At 38.5% G+C, this 17,998-nt stretch overlaps 1 protein-coding gene across 1 annotated transcript in view; it reads left to right on the top strand.

Annotated features, from left to right (window-relative positions):
• The window catches only part of ST18 (suppression of tumorigenicity 18, zinc finger), a gene marked incomplete at its 5' end in the record, with an annotated part of 74,720 nt that overhangs the window by 19,116 nt on the left and 37,606 nt on the right, over positions 1-17,998 (top strand). The window contains 4 exons of the mRNA XM_009695640.1: positions 6,496-6,686; positions 11,027-11,827; positions 14,587-14,721; positions 16,508-16,598. Coding sequence (XP_009693942.1) covers positions 6,496-6,686; positions 11,027-11,827; positions 14,587-14,721; positions 16,508-16,598 — 1,218 coding nt within the window. The remainder of the gene's footprint in view (positions 1-6,495; positions 6,687-11,026; positions 11,828-14,586; positions 14,722-16,507; positions 16,599-17,998) is intronic.

Genomic DNA, 17,998 nt, shown 5'->3' with positions numbered 1-17,998 from the left:
TCACATCAGAGTTCTGTTAACAAATGGTGTTTTAAAATATTTTCACATAAAGCTGTAAGTTTTCGTAGACATAATGTTTGAATACACTTTAATAATTATAATAATTATTTAAAAGAATTAGAAAGAAAACTTTTTTTTTTGTGGTTTAACTCAGTTATAGACTGTCAATGAACTGTAGCTCAACCCTTGATTACAATTTCGTCAGTTGCACAGTCCTATTCCTTCAAGTTCTTCAGCTAGTCATTGTGTTGCCACCTATAACTTGTAAGCAAGCAGTTCTTTCTGCACATGTGCAATTTTCGCAGACCTGACAATTCACAAATCTTTCTCACTTTTACATTTTTGGATAGGTAGAATAGTCATTTCATTTAACCCATGCCGAAGCATGTTCCACTATTCAGAGGGAAATTCATGGACTTACAAAACATCTGTAATCATACTTTCATATCCCACTGAGTAGAACAATGTTTGGAAATGAGAAGTGCATAGCAGGATGAAGCATCAGAACATAGGGTTGTAGAAATCCTGAGAATGTACGTAGTCCATACAGAAGACACAATAGAAGGTATTGTAAAACTTACAGATCTTTCTAAAAATGAGAGTAGAAGGGTATAGAGATGGGATGAATTCATTAGAGCCTTCTCTTGAACTGCCGTTCTCACTGATGAAAAACATCTCATCAAGTATCTTCCTTAAAAAGAAAAGGGGGGATTGATCAAGAAGTCCTTATTTAATACACAAGTCATTTTCTTTATGTCCTTTGAGACACTTTGTGTAGTTTTGTATCTAGCACTTATATTTTTAGATTTTAGAATGGAATACACTAAACAGAGTTACTGTTTAGTTGTCATTTTTCCAAGGGCATAAACTTTGTAGATTTTATACTCCAGTATCCATGGTCTGGAGCAATACAACATACTTTCTTTCTTTTAGAAAACATTATTCTCTCTCTATGTATGAAATCTATGACTAATCCATCCTTAAAAGTAGCTGTTATCTAGTTTTCTGAATCTAGGATTTGTCTTCGTATATAGTTAGAACATGTGAATTCTTTCATATTCACTGAGTGATTTCGATTTCATGGCATTGGAAACACCACTCTAGTCCTTGGATGCTGAATAGTTCTTGCAGACCTGACTGATGCTATGGATTTTCAGTCTTTCTGTGAGGACTCCAACTTCTGGCTATGATCAGACATTGTGTTAATACCATCGTTCCATTCTGTCTGTTCTCACTTTTAGAGCAACACTACCACTCTCGCTTCCACTGAGCTATAAAATTTACACGCACTCTTTACAAACGTCGAGAGTTAGTTAAGGAAACGGAACACAAATCTGACTGTCTTAACCTGAAGACAAACAATTGAGTCATAGTCACTCTCCACCTTCCTTCCCAGACACTCTTGTCCATCTGAAGTTGCTGTAATTAACAGCGCCCATTTGAGTTTTCAATTGCAGCGACCAGACTATCAAAGGTCTCTTTCTTTAAACTCTGACATTCCCGTTCCTTTCATGAACCTCCAGCATTCATGGCTGATGTAAGTAACAATATCAATGTCCTTTCAACTGACATGAGATCCATCCTGGGAGCAGATCATCCCCTTTCTGTATCCAGTGCTAGTAATTTCTCCTGTTCATCATCAGCTTATGAGGAGCTCAGGATTTTTGTGTGATTTTGGGGGATCAGATACTTTCAGCTATAGCCTCAACCTTTGGAAGCCATTGTACTAGAGGGTTAGACAGAATCCAGCTCATCTGTTTCTTAGAGAACAGGTTGACATAGAAAAGGGCTAAGATGGGAAGACATTCAGAATTTCTGTTCCTTTTAGGCACCGCTGATTCAGTAGAGTCTTAAAATTCTTAGAAGAAAGCCCGTGACAGACATTTGTAAGCTACTGGCTCACCTGTGAGTGGCAAATGTCCCTGAATTTTCAAATACCAATTTTTCCCTCCTGTAAGGAAAATGTAGTATTTGACTCCCTAGTGTCCTAAGGCATCTGCAAGTTTGTGAACAAAACCTCATCAAGGCCTAAAGTATCTGCCAACATCTTCAATCACAAGATGATTAAGGAGTAGTTAGGCTAGCCTTCTCTTTGTAACTACAGGTGTGAAGTTTTTTTTGATCAGAAGATGATGTCTCCTTTAATTGTAATTCAATAGTCTAATGCTTAATTTTGTAGTACAGTTAAGCTAACAGTCAAAAGGCAATTCAGGTTAAGAATTTAAAATTATTTTCTCCACAACTGAAATGCTCCACTAATTATTCTTGCATAAACTCATATGAGGAGTGGGGTCCTTAAATACCATTAGACAATAAATGTAAGTGCCTTGATAGTCAAAGACATTTTTTTTCTCTCTTGAAGCTAAGAAGTGTACATGACATGCAGTGTGTTCTGTTCTTATTATTTTACATGGCATCCATTACAAGCATTAGTAAACACCAGTTGTCAGGCCTAACATACCCCTAGTTTTACACACTATGGCAATTCTTCACTCTGTTATCATGCTTTACCCATCTGCAGGCTACTGTGAATAAGAAAAAAATCCCCAGAGATCTGGAAGTCTTGCCAGCGGATTAACAACAAAAAATCCTTGCTGGCTACTAAGTGGTTAAAAGTCAGGTTACAGGCTTGACAAACACATCGCTTAGGTGAACCAATTACAAAAAAGAGACGAGCATGACAAATTTTAGCAGTAGGAAAAGCTGTGCTTGGTTAGGACTTCTTAAAACCTCTCTCTTTCTTCTGATGTGATGTGGTGGGGAGCCAATGCATTGATCTGCCTGTATACTACCAGTGTCTGCAAGACGTATTCTGAGTAGAAATAAAGGAAAAAGAAGGATTCAGTAAATTCCCCCCCAAAAGTATTTAGGTATGAAATACATATGAAAGATTTATCGTGGGGTTTTTTTTCAACACATGCAACCAGGTCTTACATGTCTTAGATTTTAACCTCTTGGCTCACACTAAGATAATTGACACAAGACTGGCTTTGGTAACTGAGTCATTGACTAAAATAATAATAATAATAAATCTGCTCGTTATAGATAGTACTAAAATGATTTATTATTCATAAAATTTAAGTATAGTTAAATTGGGATAAAAACCATGTATTGGCTTTGGGCTCATAACAAAAAGAGCTTCTCCTGTTTTATGAGCCTCAGATTACCAAATAACCTTGACAGCTGAATCAGTGTTCCATGACAACAAGCAGGCCATTGATAAATAGCAACAAAACTATTAGACGTTGAATTTATGAGATGAGTAATAGAGAAGCTAAATTATAGGTTTACCATTTGACAAACTACAGCTTGACAACTCTGTGCTAACGTACATGTGTGTGTATGTGTGAATGTACATAAGCTAAAGAGAGAAATAGAAACTTTTAAAGACGAAAGCATAAATATGTTCTTTTCATAGAAGTTCACCTCCCAGTGTCCATTACCAAATACTTAACAAATCATGTGTAAGCACTTGAAAAAGCCACCACTTGCGAAGTTGTTTTTCTGGTTTTGTTTTCATTTTTAATTTTAAGCACTGTAAGGTAGAAAAGATGGGGAATTGCTGGTACATGGTAGATCTTTAAACTGGCCCTTGCAAACTAATAGATTCCAGTTAAAACTCAAAACCAGCAGTTTAAAAAGTCACCAGCAAAAGCAAGAGTATATTCTGCTGGAGCTGAAAAATCTCTTCCTGGCCTATGGACATCAATTTGCACTTCCTAGGAAAGAAGCAACAACTGTGTTTTGTCTTCTTCATGTAATCAGAAGCAGAGGTGTCAGGAATGATTTTTCTTTAAGTTGAATCTCATGTATTCACTTATTTTAAAATGATGGGAACTATAGAGGAAATCTGGGTGAGTGGCTGCTCATGTACACAAAAAGGTATGGTAAGAACAAGCTAATGCATCAATCTTTCATAGAGGAGAAACTTTCTAACATGAGCAATGTGCTTCCAGGCAGATTTGTGGGCCTCCTGTCCTAGCATTGATGCAGCAGCTTTTGATTTATTGCTGTAAACCGTGGTGGTTACAGACAAGTGGAATTCTTGTGCTCTCATTTCCCAGAGCAGATCTGCAGGTTGCAGGTGGCAGTGGTGCCCCCACGCTCGTCTTGACCGTGGTCTGCTAACATCTGAGTTTGTCTTCCACAGTTGTGGTGGAAAACCAATGTCTTTAATAGCTGTTATGCCAGCCCACAGTGGTGGACTTATTATGTTAGTAGAAAAAGATTGTGTTTAGTGAGCAAGAATACAGCAATCAACTTACCAGCTTACCATGTTTTCCCTTCACTTGACTGGAAGTTACACAATAGTCAGATAAATTACAGGATTAAAGCTGAAGACCTAGATGAAGTTCTGTGACCTGTGTTGCACAGGAGGGCATACTAGATGATCTAATTGGATCTTCTGTTCTAAAAATCTGTTAATTATGCTTGTGTAAGAAACAGCTGTACCTTCGTCAACAGGGAATTAAACACTGGAAATTCTTCTTGTCCTAAACACTCTCACGGTAGCTACTGGAGGTAAACTTGAAGCTTGACAAATAAATGAGAAAGATCAAAAGCAAACCTAGTGAAGGTTTTGGCTGATAAAAACAATTGTGCGTGAAGGGTTTTCAAACATTTGTCATTTATTCAATCTTCCTGAAACAACATGAATGGTATGAACTGCCGTTCACAAATATGAATTAAGAAACTCTCGATTGTATTTTCTTAGAAATAGATTATGCATATTTGTCCACACTACATCCATCCCTGATGTCTGTTATATGGGCATCATTTCCAAGGGGACGCTTATACCATTGTGATTCTGACCTTTAATACGACATTCATGTTATCCTCTATTCATAAACAGAGAAATAACACAGAAGCCATAATATATTCAAGTACAGCAGGTGCTTAACATCCAGTATTCCTGATGTCCGTAACATTTTAGCTTTCAGAAGATCAAGAATATCCAATGTGTTTAAGATGCATATGCTAGAATTTTAACATTCCCCCCAAAATGCAGATCTTCGTATTTCCATGTCCTTCATGTTTGCAATGATGGATTGCCAAAAAGGTGCTTAGCCAAAAATGGGTATTTTTTTTTAACAAAAAGCTCAAGTTAGTCGTATGCTTTCATCCAAACAATCAGAACCTCAGCCAATTTAGTGCACATAAGATACCTTGGAAGGATTAATTTATGCTGTTGAGCTTGTAATATGTGTAACCAATAGGAGTTCTCTGCACACATCGATTTTTTTGCAAATCTTGCAGCTAAGTCAGTGAGCCAAATGCAAAATCCAACACCTAAGGGCATCGTGTAGATTTGTAATGCACCCCAGGGGTGCCTAAGGTCGAGAAACCATTGAGTGGATTACACAGATTCATATATGTAGTTTTTTCATCTCTGACAGATATAATATGAGTACTATTATTCGTACTACATAAATTTCTTAGAATATTATGTGTGAGAGAACAGGGAAATCATGCCAAATCACTTACACAAAAAGTTATTAAAAAAAAGAGGGTTGAAGGTTCAGGCCTCTCTAGTGAAGTGTTGTGTGATGTAACATCTATATGCCATACAGATCAGCTGCCTTGCAGCAAAGGCTTTGCTAAATATCTGTAGAGGCAAATTAATATGTAGATCAATAGCTGGATCTTATAGGAGCTGAAAAAAGTATCTCAAATCTGCTAAAAATCTTCCTCTTTAAAGTACTGCCCTCTCTTCTCATGTCGATCATCTGAAAGTTAGGTATTTAGACTGCGTAAAGCCTTTCCCCAGGGATGGCTCACCCTGTTTATCAGATCTTGTTTTAAATGGGATGAATTGCCCTCTGGATGAGCTTTTTTCCAGAGTCTATACAGGGACCTGAGAAGACCTTAAACTAGGCATTTGTGGCTGAAGTTAATGAAATGAAACCAACACTTAGGACTGGTATTGAAAGAGGGACCTATATTGCAAAATATTCTGAAGGTACAGTGCGTTTCACTCAGGTTTTATGCTGTTGAACTCAAGGTGTCTGTTTGGATATCCGTACTGATGTAACGGTAATGGAGCCAAAGGCTCAGGATGTTGTAGTATAACCGATGGTATAATTTTCCCTTAGCTGTTTCTCTGGATTATCAACCCACACTACAATTTTGTTCATCTTTTCCTGGGTGTATTTATTTTACTGCAGAGAAGGGCTTAGATTAGCATATGCATATTTAGGATTAAGGATGTTGGGTTGTGGGTTTTTTGGTTTTGTATTCCTCCTCATTCTCCTTCCCGCAAACACATTTTGGCAGCAGTGAAAAGAAATGGGACTTGCCTGTGCCCTGAACTTCAAGTACATGAGCTAAAACTAAGTACTGACTAAACACAACTTGCTGAAACTGCAAGTGAATTAATATTTTGTCAGTCCTCGCTTTTATACTTAGAATTAAACTAGAGGATGGTGCTATTTTTTAAACAATTTACACCTCACTTCTCCCACTTTTTTCTCTGTCATTGGCAACTGATCATTGCAGTGCCTACAAATGCTCCATGGCTAAGAAGAGAAAAGCCGAAGAACAGATATCAGGCGTTCCCGTCAACAAAAGGAAGTCCCTGTTAATGAAACCCCGCCACTACAGCCCCAGCTTGGAATGCAAAGAAGAAAATGAAGACAGGACAGATTTACAGGAAGAGATCGGTGTCCTCGAAAGCAACTCAACTCCAGGTAGTCGTGCAGCGTGGCTCCACTTGAACCTGAATTCCACAGGAAGGGAGATAAGAAACAGTATTTTCAAAAAGGTTGCACAATGTGTTTGACTTATAACAGAGTTGGAATGGTGCATTTCTGTCTAGGTTCAACCATCGTACTTTCAATTATTTTGTACAATAACTCCTCCTGGGGTCTAGTAAATGCTTTGTAGGTCATACAGAGAGACAACTACTGCAGCAGGTCAGATATGGAGCAGCATCTGCTTCTCCACTAGCTCTGTCAAAGAACAAGGTTAAGCCCACCACTGAGAAAAACACATTTATGAAGAGCAGATTTTCACTGGAATATACAGAGCTTTTAGGAAGAAAAAAAAATGTCTAGAAAAATATTGTTGACTTTAACATTTAGCAAAGCAATTTCATGCGTGTCTGCTATGTGTGTTCTGTTTAACACGATTATTAGACTCAGCATTTTTATACTTGTTATTCCAACTCTGCTAAGCCAAACATGTCCAACAATTTATAGAAACTTCTACAATGCCTGTGCTGTAAAATATGGAAGAAGATGGGGAGACAGAAAGATATAGCTACAGTATGTCTTTATTGCTTTTTCTTTATAATATATGTTTATACATATTCAAGATGAACAAAAAATGCAAAACTAAATTGGCTGTCATATATTTGTTAAAGAACTCCTGCACAAATCATGAATCAGGAAAGTGAGAAGACACCAGTGAAATACATTCTGCATTTGTTTTAAAGGGAGGAGTCGTCAGTAGATAGAAAATGTCAAGATAAAAGCAATGTGTTCTGGCACTGGGAAATTAGTAATCATAGCTAATATGAAAACAGAATGAACTTATATTCCACTCAGTTGCTGGTTGCTCTGGGAGTTTAAAGGTAATTTATTTTCCACTCAGTTTCTTCTTATGAAATATTTTGGAAGGACAGGGTGCTAGATAATCTCATCTAGGCTTCCTTTCCCACAAAATGTTGGACCAGATGATCTTTCAAGGTCCCTTCCAACCTGTGCCGTTCTATGATTTTATGATGAACTGAGCTTAGAAATTTATATCTTTATCCACTTTAAACAGAATTTCCTTAAAAAACAAAACAACCCCCCCAAATTTTATACATATGAATACTATAAAACACACAGAAGGCGGCGATGGCTATCTTTCAGATTAAAGAGTCAAATCCTGGTTCTACTGAAATCAGTGGAGGTCTTTGTGTCATTTCTATATGGCAAAGATTTCAGCCATTTCTAGAAGGAGTCTGTTCCAGGGGTCTGCATCCCATCGGTGTGAAAGCCTAGAAGGGAGCTCCCTCTTCAAACAGAACATTAACGAGCTGATACCCAATGTCTCTGTCTTTTGGCTGACATTACTAAGCTAAATTAATGAAGAAAAAAGCACCATGGTTCTCAGTGCCTGTCCAGCCTGCAAGGAGTATTTCTATCTCCTAACACCAGAAGGAAAGCTGTTTGAGTAAGAGTTTCTCTAAGTTTTGGGTTTTTTTGGTTGGTTGGTTTTATTTTGGTTTTGTTTTTTATTGGGGGGGGGTGTGTATTTTGGGAGTTTTTTGGGGTTTGTTTTTTTTTGAGATATATAGATTTTAGCTAATTTTTCTTGTATTGATTCAGCCCAGTTCCTGGACATCCAGAGCTGTCCTCAGTAATGTGTTATTCTTTCCCTTGTGTCTGTTCTCTGCACAGCTTGAAGAACTCGCTGAAGGGAAAGTACTGTGATGGGTGTAAGGTAGAACTTGTGCCGTATACAGAGGAACCTAACTTATTTAACTGGTTCTTTTTTTAAAAAAGGGCAAGTGTCGGGCCAGGTCCATTGATATAAATGTAGGGGAACCCTATTTCTACCCAGCCCTTCAGACAAAAGAAAAAACCCATTTGATTTCAAAAAGATTTATCTGATACCAGTGAGATTTCTCCCAACCTGATTGTGTCACTGATAATACAATCCATCCTTTTTGCATTAATTTTGCCAGCTACAAAACAAATTGCAGCTATAGCATAGAGCTGGTCTAGATATGTAAGTTTATTTGTAATTTCCTAATGTAATATAGCTCATTTTATTATGAACTCATGATTCTTGTCTGTTGATTAGTTAATGCGTCAGTTAATGGATTGATGTAACTGTAAACTAAGCTGAGTTTTGATTATTTTTAAAGTAAATTCACAGCCTGTGGAAGTGAAAAGCAAAGCTGGGACAGCTGAACCATTAAGACTGGTTCAACAACAAATTTTTAAACATTGCATTTAAAAATCACTGATTATTTTAGGAGCAAAAAATCTGTTATCATGCATTTATATTATTTTTCATCTTTCACACAGAAAAAAATAACTGAAAAGACCTGCTACTATTACCAAGTTTTGTTTGTTTTGTTTTCTTTTGAAGGGTGGAAGATTTCTTTTAAAACTAGAACCTCTTACTTTTTTAAATGACCCACTGACGGGATTCTGTTATTTTCCAAATGGCAGAAGAGCACATAATAAAAATCCATTTGACTAAAGTTGGTTATAGCACCAAATCATCATTCTTACTTGCTGAGAGGTGAAAAGACAGCAGATTTCTTTATTCAGAATACTGCAATGTGTGTGGTACTAGACCAGCTGCTAAAAAGTTACACTGAGGTTTACAGACTTTTTTTTTTTTAAACACAACTTTATGCACACAGTGCACAAGGCCACCTCTCCCTGCATGAGTCCAATTTTCTGAAGAAGAATAAGAATTAATCAATATTTTCTTTTAACATATAACAAACAGTTGAACCAAACAATTATGTAAACTGGAAATGACCCAAAATGCTAACAGTTTGGCAGCAGTAAAGTGAAATGCATTGTGGTGCACATGTGCATTTTTGTCCCCCTTTTCCCCTCCACAATAATCTGCACTTAATAGGAATATTTTAAACTATGTAGCTAAGCAACAGAGGTAATTGTTGCTTTCTAGAGCTTTTGTTAGGCACTCTAACACAGCCCAAATATGCATAATTAGGTATAATGTCTATAAATCATTATTGTACACATGTGGGTAGTTAAGTGGATTGAGAGAATAGTTCAATGAATTGGACATATTCACTGAAAATGCTTTTTATTTGTTTTCTGTAGTTCATAATACTTTAAAATTATCATAACCCTTTACACTTTCTCTTAATAGCTCGCTGTGTTATTGAGAGAAACTTCATTTGCATTTTAGACTATGCTTAATTTATTATTTAAACCTGGAGTTGTTCTGATTCAGGAGAGCACAGACACATCTTATGAAATAATCTCTGCTTGTTTATTCATCCTCCTTTCTAGGAAGTAAAATGTTAAATTTTTCAGTTTATGTTGAATAGATCCCAACAAAAGAATGTACCCTATAATCAGCATTATTGAAGGGGCTAGTGTTGTGACTAAATTCTTCCCTTCATCCAAAAATGCTTTTAGTTACTATGGCAATATTTACTTGATCCTGGCAAACCAGTGTTGATTTTAGAGAGATAATTACCAGAAAGGAAGATGATGGAGATGTATTTTTGAGTGTCCTTGTCAGAGGAAATGTTTATAAAAAATTAAATGAGATACAAAAGGCATATTGTCTTCCACACCGACAGCCTCTCCTAGATGCAGCCTCTATTACCTTCTGGCTGCTGCTTTTCTTCTGAAGAAAGATGTCTTTAAGACAGGATGCACTTCAGTGGTGTCTTTAACAAGTCCTTTATCAGTCTGTACATAACAACCATTTCTGTTTGCCTGTGCATGACCTGATCCATCACTTAACGTGGCAATTGCAATGGTGACCAGGAGCTTGCCCTTTGTGAAGTATTGAGGTTTTTTCCATCAAGGTCTTTCGTGGGATCTGGGGTGACTGGGAAAGTAATTAGGGTCTATTTTGAGAAAATATTTGGGAATCTTGGATGAAAGAAAATTGAAAATAGATCAGAGGAATTTTAAAATGTGTGTGTATGTGCTTGTATGTGTCTATATCTCTCCATAGACTATATAGATTGCATGTATACCTATACTACCTATCCATATATGGCACATTATATTTATATGAATGTATATGAATGCACATGTGTTCTGAGATAATAGATGTCTTCACCATCAGTGAAAAATGGCAACATATTTGTTTCTCGTATAGCTTTGGAGCTATAATATAAAGTAGATACAATCTTAGAAGGGCTTTTCTGCTATAAGCAGTCATTTCAAACACATCTTTGGCTTGAATTCAATCATTTCAGAGTACCTTTGAGTAAAGAAATGGTGATTTGTAAGTAAATATATTTATATCACCTCCACAAGATAGAAAAAGCAGTTATTCTTACATATTTTTCTCTTGCTTTTTTCTCTTGCAGAGGAAAGTACTCCAAAATCATCTGAGGAAACCCCTCATTCAGGTGGGCAAGAAAATTCCAGTCAAAGAAAAGATAACTACTCCAGCTATCAAGGTGCCATGGGCAAATCTTTGATGAACATGGGAAAATTAGCAAAAGATGCACCCAGTCAAACAATGACAGAAAATCTAAATGATAGCGGCATTCAATCCTTGAAAACAGAAAGTGATGACACTGATGAATGTTACATGATTAACTCAGCTGAAGGAAAGGAGAAGACTGTTATTTCTGACCCAAAGTACTGTTCATCTGAGGAAAATGAAAGTAACTCTGAAATTATGGACAACGAGTGGGACAGCTCTTCAAATTTCTCAGAAGAAACTAGTGTAATAAAACCCCATGTAACTCAGAAGTATATTGTAGAGTGTAATCAACCTAGTATCCTGGAAGTCCCAGAAATTAAGAAGGAAGAGGTAGAATTTGGCCCTTGTGAAACACTTTGTGACTCAGAAACAGAGTTAAGAGCACCCCAGGAGTCCCACCCAGATCCTTTCGAGAAGAGAATTCAGAATCCCTTCCCTGAAAGTGAAGAAGACGACAACGAGTGCCTGTCAGAAACCACAGAAGTGTCAGTTGAGCTGGACAAAACAAAAGGGAACTTGAGTTTGCTGGAACAAGCAATCGCTCTGCAGGCAGAGCAAGGGCATGTGTTTCACAGCACCTACAAGGAACTGGATAGGTTTCTTCTGGAGCATCTAGCAGGGGAAAGGAGACAAACCAAAGTTATTGACGTTGGTGGGAGACAGATATTTAGCAACAAACGTAAGGAAGTATTTTTGGTTGTTCTAACTGGCTTAAGCATTTATCCTGTGACTGATAGAGGATTCTGAGCTGGGTTTTATAGCAACAGTAAAGAATCTGGAATTTAGCTGGTAATTTTGCTAATTATGTACCTTCACACTAGTGCTTTACATCTAACCAGGTTAAACGCCAGGTACTTGGCTTTCTGCCAAACCGCTATATGAAATGATCAGTAATGGGTACTAAAAGGGCTGTGTAGCTGGCACTGACACTCCTTTTCCTCCTCCTCCTCCTCCTCTGCCTCCTCCTCCGTAGGCCACTAATACATACCTCCTACATTTCAGCAGCCAAAAGAGAAGGCCTTAAAACGGTGCTTAAGGAAAGGTTAGGGTGAAAAATTGGCCTCTTCCAAGCATACCGCCTAATTCCTAAGCCATGTGTTTTCTAAGTTCAGTCTAGTTCACGTATCAACATTACATTTTGCTTCAGCCAGCACTTCTCAGCCAGGAAAGCACAAGCCGTGCTCTTCTGCCTCATTCACCACGAGCAGAATTACCAGTAAGTTCCAAAATCTTTATTGTTTCTGATGGTTTGTGGCATCCTACAAAGCTGTAGGAACATTGCTCCATTTTTGGTACTTAATCAGGCTTCCAGAAGTCGAGATTTAAAAGATTTGGGTTTGATTTGTAAACTGGGCTGTCTTGTACAAAACTCCTCAGTTGAGGATAATTACAGAACACAAGTGATGTCATTTTATAAGCACACACCCTGCTGTAGTAAGTAATAATACATTCACCTGTCCTTCGACTTTTCATTTTGGGCTTTCAAATATACTGAGGTCACCCCAGCATTGCTGCCATTTCTGCTTTTGATAAAAGATTTACTTTGGTATTTCTAGTGTTACTTTAGAGTAGTCCCTGCGGACATTGCAAATATTATAGCAGTTTAGTTATCTAAAGCATTTAGTGGATAAGGTAAACTGAGAAATTTTCTTAGGAGTTGTAACTGTAAAATATTTCCTGTAGTATTTGGGAAGAATATGCACTCATGTCATTTTTCTGTCTCAAGCAGTCTTTTCACTAGCATGTCTTAAGCTGTGCATGCACGCTATTAGTCTACCCCCTTGCCAAACTAAATGAACCTTTATTTGCCCAGATGACTATAGTATATGCAGGAATTTTATAGATACTTTTTCTTACCCTAAGACCAGCTGTGTTCAAGCAGGTTCACATTGGTGTCAATGTGACTTTCTCACAGCACACAAAGGAAGGTGTATGGCAGAATCTGGCCCTTCCTGATTTGCCTCATATTATTATTGGCTGTATTTTGCAGGTGAGTTCAGACGTAACATTCATGGAGGAACAAACCAGGCTTTCTTCAGGTTGTGTAAACACTGTATGATTTTAGTCAATGTAGTATCAGGCACATGATTTTTTCACTTTACATAATTAACTGGTTTTTATTTCTAAAAAATCCGTCGTCAAATCCATCAGCTCTTAATTTTCTTTCTTGGATATTATATCAGAAAAACGTGGCTTAAATTTATATTTTTCCATCTTTTTAACAATAAGCCTTTCCAACTAGTGGGCAAAAATTAATTCATATTTTAGGGTCCTTCTTTATTTGCGGTCCACTATTGCAGGACTTTCCATTCGCAGTGATTCTAAAAAGCGTGTGGTCTCCTGTTGATGCTCAGTCTATTTTCTTTCCTCCCTATTTCTTTCTTTTTTTTTTTTTTTTAACCTAAAAACTTGCCAGGAAGTTTAACCCTCAGCTGCCTTTGGTGATCCTGTCCCTAAGCACATCCTACCTCGCGGTCCAACAAAACAAGCTTGAAGGAGGCTGCTCCCTGTGCTGGCTGCAGCTGTTTTCTCCCCCAGCACCGAATGCTGTTGGCAGCCAGTCACAGATGGAGCTAAACCCATCCTCAGCAATTTATGCGGCCACTTCCTCCAGATTTCTCACAAGAGAATTTCTGGACCAGAATTCATTCCTTTCTCGCCCAGACTTTTGATCCTGCATTGGAAATCAAATAAAGGCTTTCTGACCAGTGCTTCTTGCACAATTCTAGGTGCTTGAAACACAAATTGGGAATGCACTGCGGCCGTTACAGAGTGGTAGCTGTGGGGCTGGGCTGAGACCTCGCCTTTGAAAGGGTATCGGCTGCTCCATGTTTTCACTGTCATTGTGGGCTGCTCCACAAAGCGGCATTGCCATGTGTACCAGAGGGAGCTGCTTGCCTTGCCTCTCAAATGTAAAGTGGCATGTATTCAGTTTCCTAACAAAGAACCTACAGCCTAGAGATCTGCGATATTTGAGGAATGGCTTCTGGTTGAAATGCTTTTTGTTTGTTTGTTTGTTTCACACCTCAGCTTTTATTTGGTTGTCCCAGCTTCCTGGAGTCTGACATTAACAGAGTAAAAGATTGTTTCTGCTTTATTATTTATTCCTTTATAGATCTTGCTGTTGGCTGATGCTGCCAGTTTTCTGGCTTATTGGATTGTGGCTTCTGTCCTCTTTGGGGCTCTGAATGGAATAAATGACATAGCAATCCTAAAGCTATATAGTTTAGCACATAAATGGCATACTGGGAGGGGGGAGCCATTGTTTAAAGGACACGGTGTGAAAACCTAAAGTGATGCTTAAATTGCATACATCTCTTAAAACTTTGTGTAGGAATTACATCTGAAGTACAAAATAGTATTGTGCTGCTAGGATCGCTCAGCTGAGTGCAGTCAGGGGCTAAAACCAAACAAAATCCTTATCTGATTTCTCTGCAGATTCACCCAGGCCTGAAAAGAGAGAAACCAAATGTCCCATCCCAGGATGTGATGGCACAGGGCACGTGACTGGGCTGTACCCTCACCACCGCAGCCTCTCAGGCTGCCCACATAAAGTTAGAGTGCCACTAGAAAGTGAGTATCACCACCCTGCAGTCCAGAATAACTACTGGGTCTGGCCCAGTGTTGTGGGTATGGAGTGCTCATGCTGGAGAAGAAACCCACGTTTTGTGGGTGAGATTGCAGAATGAGGCTGAGAGAGGAGCCATCACACCTTCTTTGCCCGCCAGCTCTTAGTCGCAGTCCTTCCTCCCATAATTGTGAAGCTCAAATACTCTTTAGCACCAGCGTTACAAACAGCAATAGGCTCCTCAAGTGGCCTGGGAAGAAGAAGATCAGAGCCAAATTATCCCCGCTCTGCCAGATGACCTGCACACTGTAGTCTCATCAGTCTTCAAGATCTTGCTTGCCCATGCCTTTGCTAAGGCATGCAGCACAGAAATCACCTGCTTGTTTCTGAGCTGCGACCCGATTTGCCGTAATTGCACACGGAGGCTGCCGGTTTTCATTGCCAATAACTGAGAGGCCTGGGCATGCTTATTCAGAGATGTTTCCAGTGTCCCCCTTACCACTGAGCTCAAAAAGGTTACTTCCATTAGTACATCCCAGTGTTGGTCCACAGCACGTCCCTCTCGTACGACTGTATCGTGCTAACCCTTTTATGCCCAGTCTAGCCTGAATTTCCCTGCTTATTTCTAACTGTGCTGATCCGATTACATTGGTTTGTGTGTGTGTGTAATCCTGCAATGTGATGCAATGAAATGCTGCATAATAAGCCAAAACCTAATGTGAAACTATTTGTTTAAACAACATAGTTGGTCAGATTGTTTTTTGTGGTGGCATACATAAGAGCAAATTAAAAGGACACTTGCACTTTACCAATGTCCTGTTCCTAACTATAGCTCTCCCTTTTTTAAAATCTGGTACTAAACTGTATTTATGGAAACATCTGCTGAGTTAAGCAGGCTGCTGCATTTGGAAGGCCTTAGCAACATTAACTTTCTAAAAAGTTAAAATTAACAAGTCCTTGTTAATTATCACACTTCCAATCAGATGTGATCTGTCCTGCTGGCAAAAAAAAAAATAATTATAATTTAGCTCCTGCCAGAACAAACCAGTTGACTGAACAGTCAGCACTGTGCACACAAAAAGGTAATGCGGCACTGAAGGCCTGAGGACAGACGTACAAAGACATATTAGGTTTAACACAGACATATATCTCAGTCTTAGTAAAGATGATCCACCTCGAAGGGCATAAGAAACGTACATGCAAGAGGTTATAACCACTGTTGAGAGTGTAAGCCACTGCTTGGGAGCATGACCTATTGGTCTAAAGTAGTGTCAGCACAGCTCAGATGACCAGAAGGTACCAGGGTTCAAAGGGGACGTACTCAGATCAGATCAGATCATCTTACTGAGGTGCAAGGTATAAAAAGCCTCCTGTACCTGAGGGCTTGCCCTCCCTGAGACAGAGAGAGACCGGAGCTGCACATAGCACAACTGTGTGACCCAGGGCTCCTCTATCACCCCCCATTTCTGTGTTAGTGGTGTATGAAACAGAAGGCAAAGGGCTTCATGATGTAAACATCCTTGCTAACTTCCACCTTTGTTCTTTTAAAGTCCCTAGAAACAATGATGTGTATGTGGGAAGCCACACTATACAGCAATACAGGGATAAACTGGTATATGCCGGGGGCACCAGCCTTGCTGTGTTGTAGGTCCTTTGCTTCTCCTTTTCTTTTGTGGTCCACATGTGACAGAAATGAAAATCTGAGTCCAAAGAAGAAATGTTCATATTTTTCAATATATGTATTTTTAATTGATCCAAGTTACCTTAATTTTTTTTCTTATTCCTGTTTAGTTCTTGCCATGCATGAAAACGTTTTGAAGTGCCCCACGCCAGGATGCACTGGAAGAGGACATGTCAACAGCAATCGCAACACACACAGAAGGTAGATCAGAAAAGACGCTGTCCACTTAAAATCTAACATGTACCTGGGAGTAAATTGACGGGCACATCTATGAATTAGATGTTATGTACTGCACTGCAGAAAGCCTATGAGCTGCAAGTGTAGTCTGTATTATTTATAATCAAAGAATTGTGTTTAATTTCATTATATAAAAAATGGCTGCACCACTAGGGATGGCAAATTCTGCTAGTATTTTTCACAGATTAGATTTCAAACTACAATCCATCACAGTCTTTTCAGTGAAACTTCCTCATGTGAAAGTGGCAGGAATGAGCAAATACATCATTATGGCTACAACTGGAAAGCCCAGTGGAAACCAAAGCCTCTTCATTCTGCACCACATACATGGTAGTCCTTGTTAGGAACTTCCCATCAAAGCACATTTTAGCAAAACAGAAAATTTTAAGCAGAATATTTTAGAATCTGTGTAAAAACTAACTCTATGTCTTACCTTCAGGAATGTCATCTTCCTGTTTGGACCACTCTTATCTGTTTAACTTGCTGCCTGCAGGGAGAAAGTAAGATTGAGAAAAGCCTCCCAGCCAGGCAGCCAGGGAGTCACAGCTGGGCTGCAGGGGAGGCAGAGAGCCGATGCGCTCTGTCAGGCTGTCTCTTGTCAGTACTGCTTTCTGCTGGAAACCAGCAAGTCAAAATATTCCATTACAGTGCTTCTGGAAAAATATAATGTCAATCATACAATCAAACTTGGGATATAAAAATTTTGAAACCAACTTTCTGTGTTGAACTGAATTTTTGTGGGGATTTTCTTTTTTTGCTGCTGATTGATTGATTGATGGGTTATTGTATGAGCACATCAAAATCAAGGATTATCATACTACGTTACTATCTTTAATATGAAAAGTTAGTCTTTACTAGAGAGATTACAAGCTCATCTACAAGAGTATATAAGGAACCAGTAAACGTTTTTTCATTGTGTTTCCTGTTTTAAATCCCCAGACATCTTTGCAGTACATCAGCTGTATCATAAGCAACCCAGGAATAGGATAAGAAAACATGCTCTAATCTAATAAAGCAAATAGAAAAAAAGAAAAAAAAAGAAAACACAACTAGAAATGACAAAATGTGTTCTTTGGTAACAGTCGCTCGCATACCCCTGTTTTTTTTCCCAAATTCACTTTCCTTTTAATCAGCAGGAGGCTTATATGCATGGTTTAGCTGATAAAGTAAATGTCATTTGTCAAAAAATTTACTAGTGACTTGCCAGCCACAAAACATCAAAGCTGAACTGTGGAAAACTCCTACATGATTCAGTTTCCAGATATATCACCTCAAATACACAGATTTCACAGTTTTGCATTAAGGCTTGAAAAACAGTTTTGCATTAAGGCTTGAAAAACAGATGAATCTGGGCTATAATAGCA

The sequence above is a fragment of the Cariama cristata genome, unplaced genomic scaffold, assembly GCF_000690535.1.
Source record: "Cariama cristata isolate BGI_N322 unplaced genomic scaffold, ASM69053v1 scaffold9632, whole genome shotgun sequence".
NCBI classification, from domain to species: Eukaryota; Metazoa; Chordata; class Aves; order Cariamiformes; family Cariamidae; genus Cariama; species Cariama cristata.
Note: the sequence above shows the minus strand (reverse complement) of the source record. Positions and strands in the feature narration are given on the sequence as shown.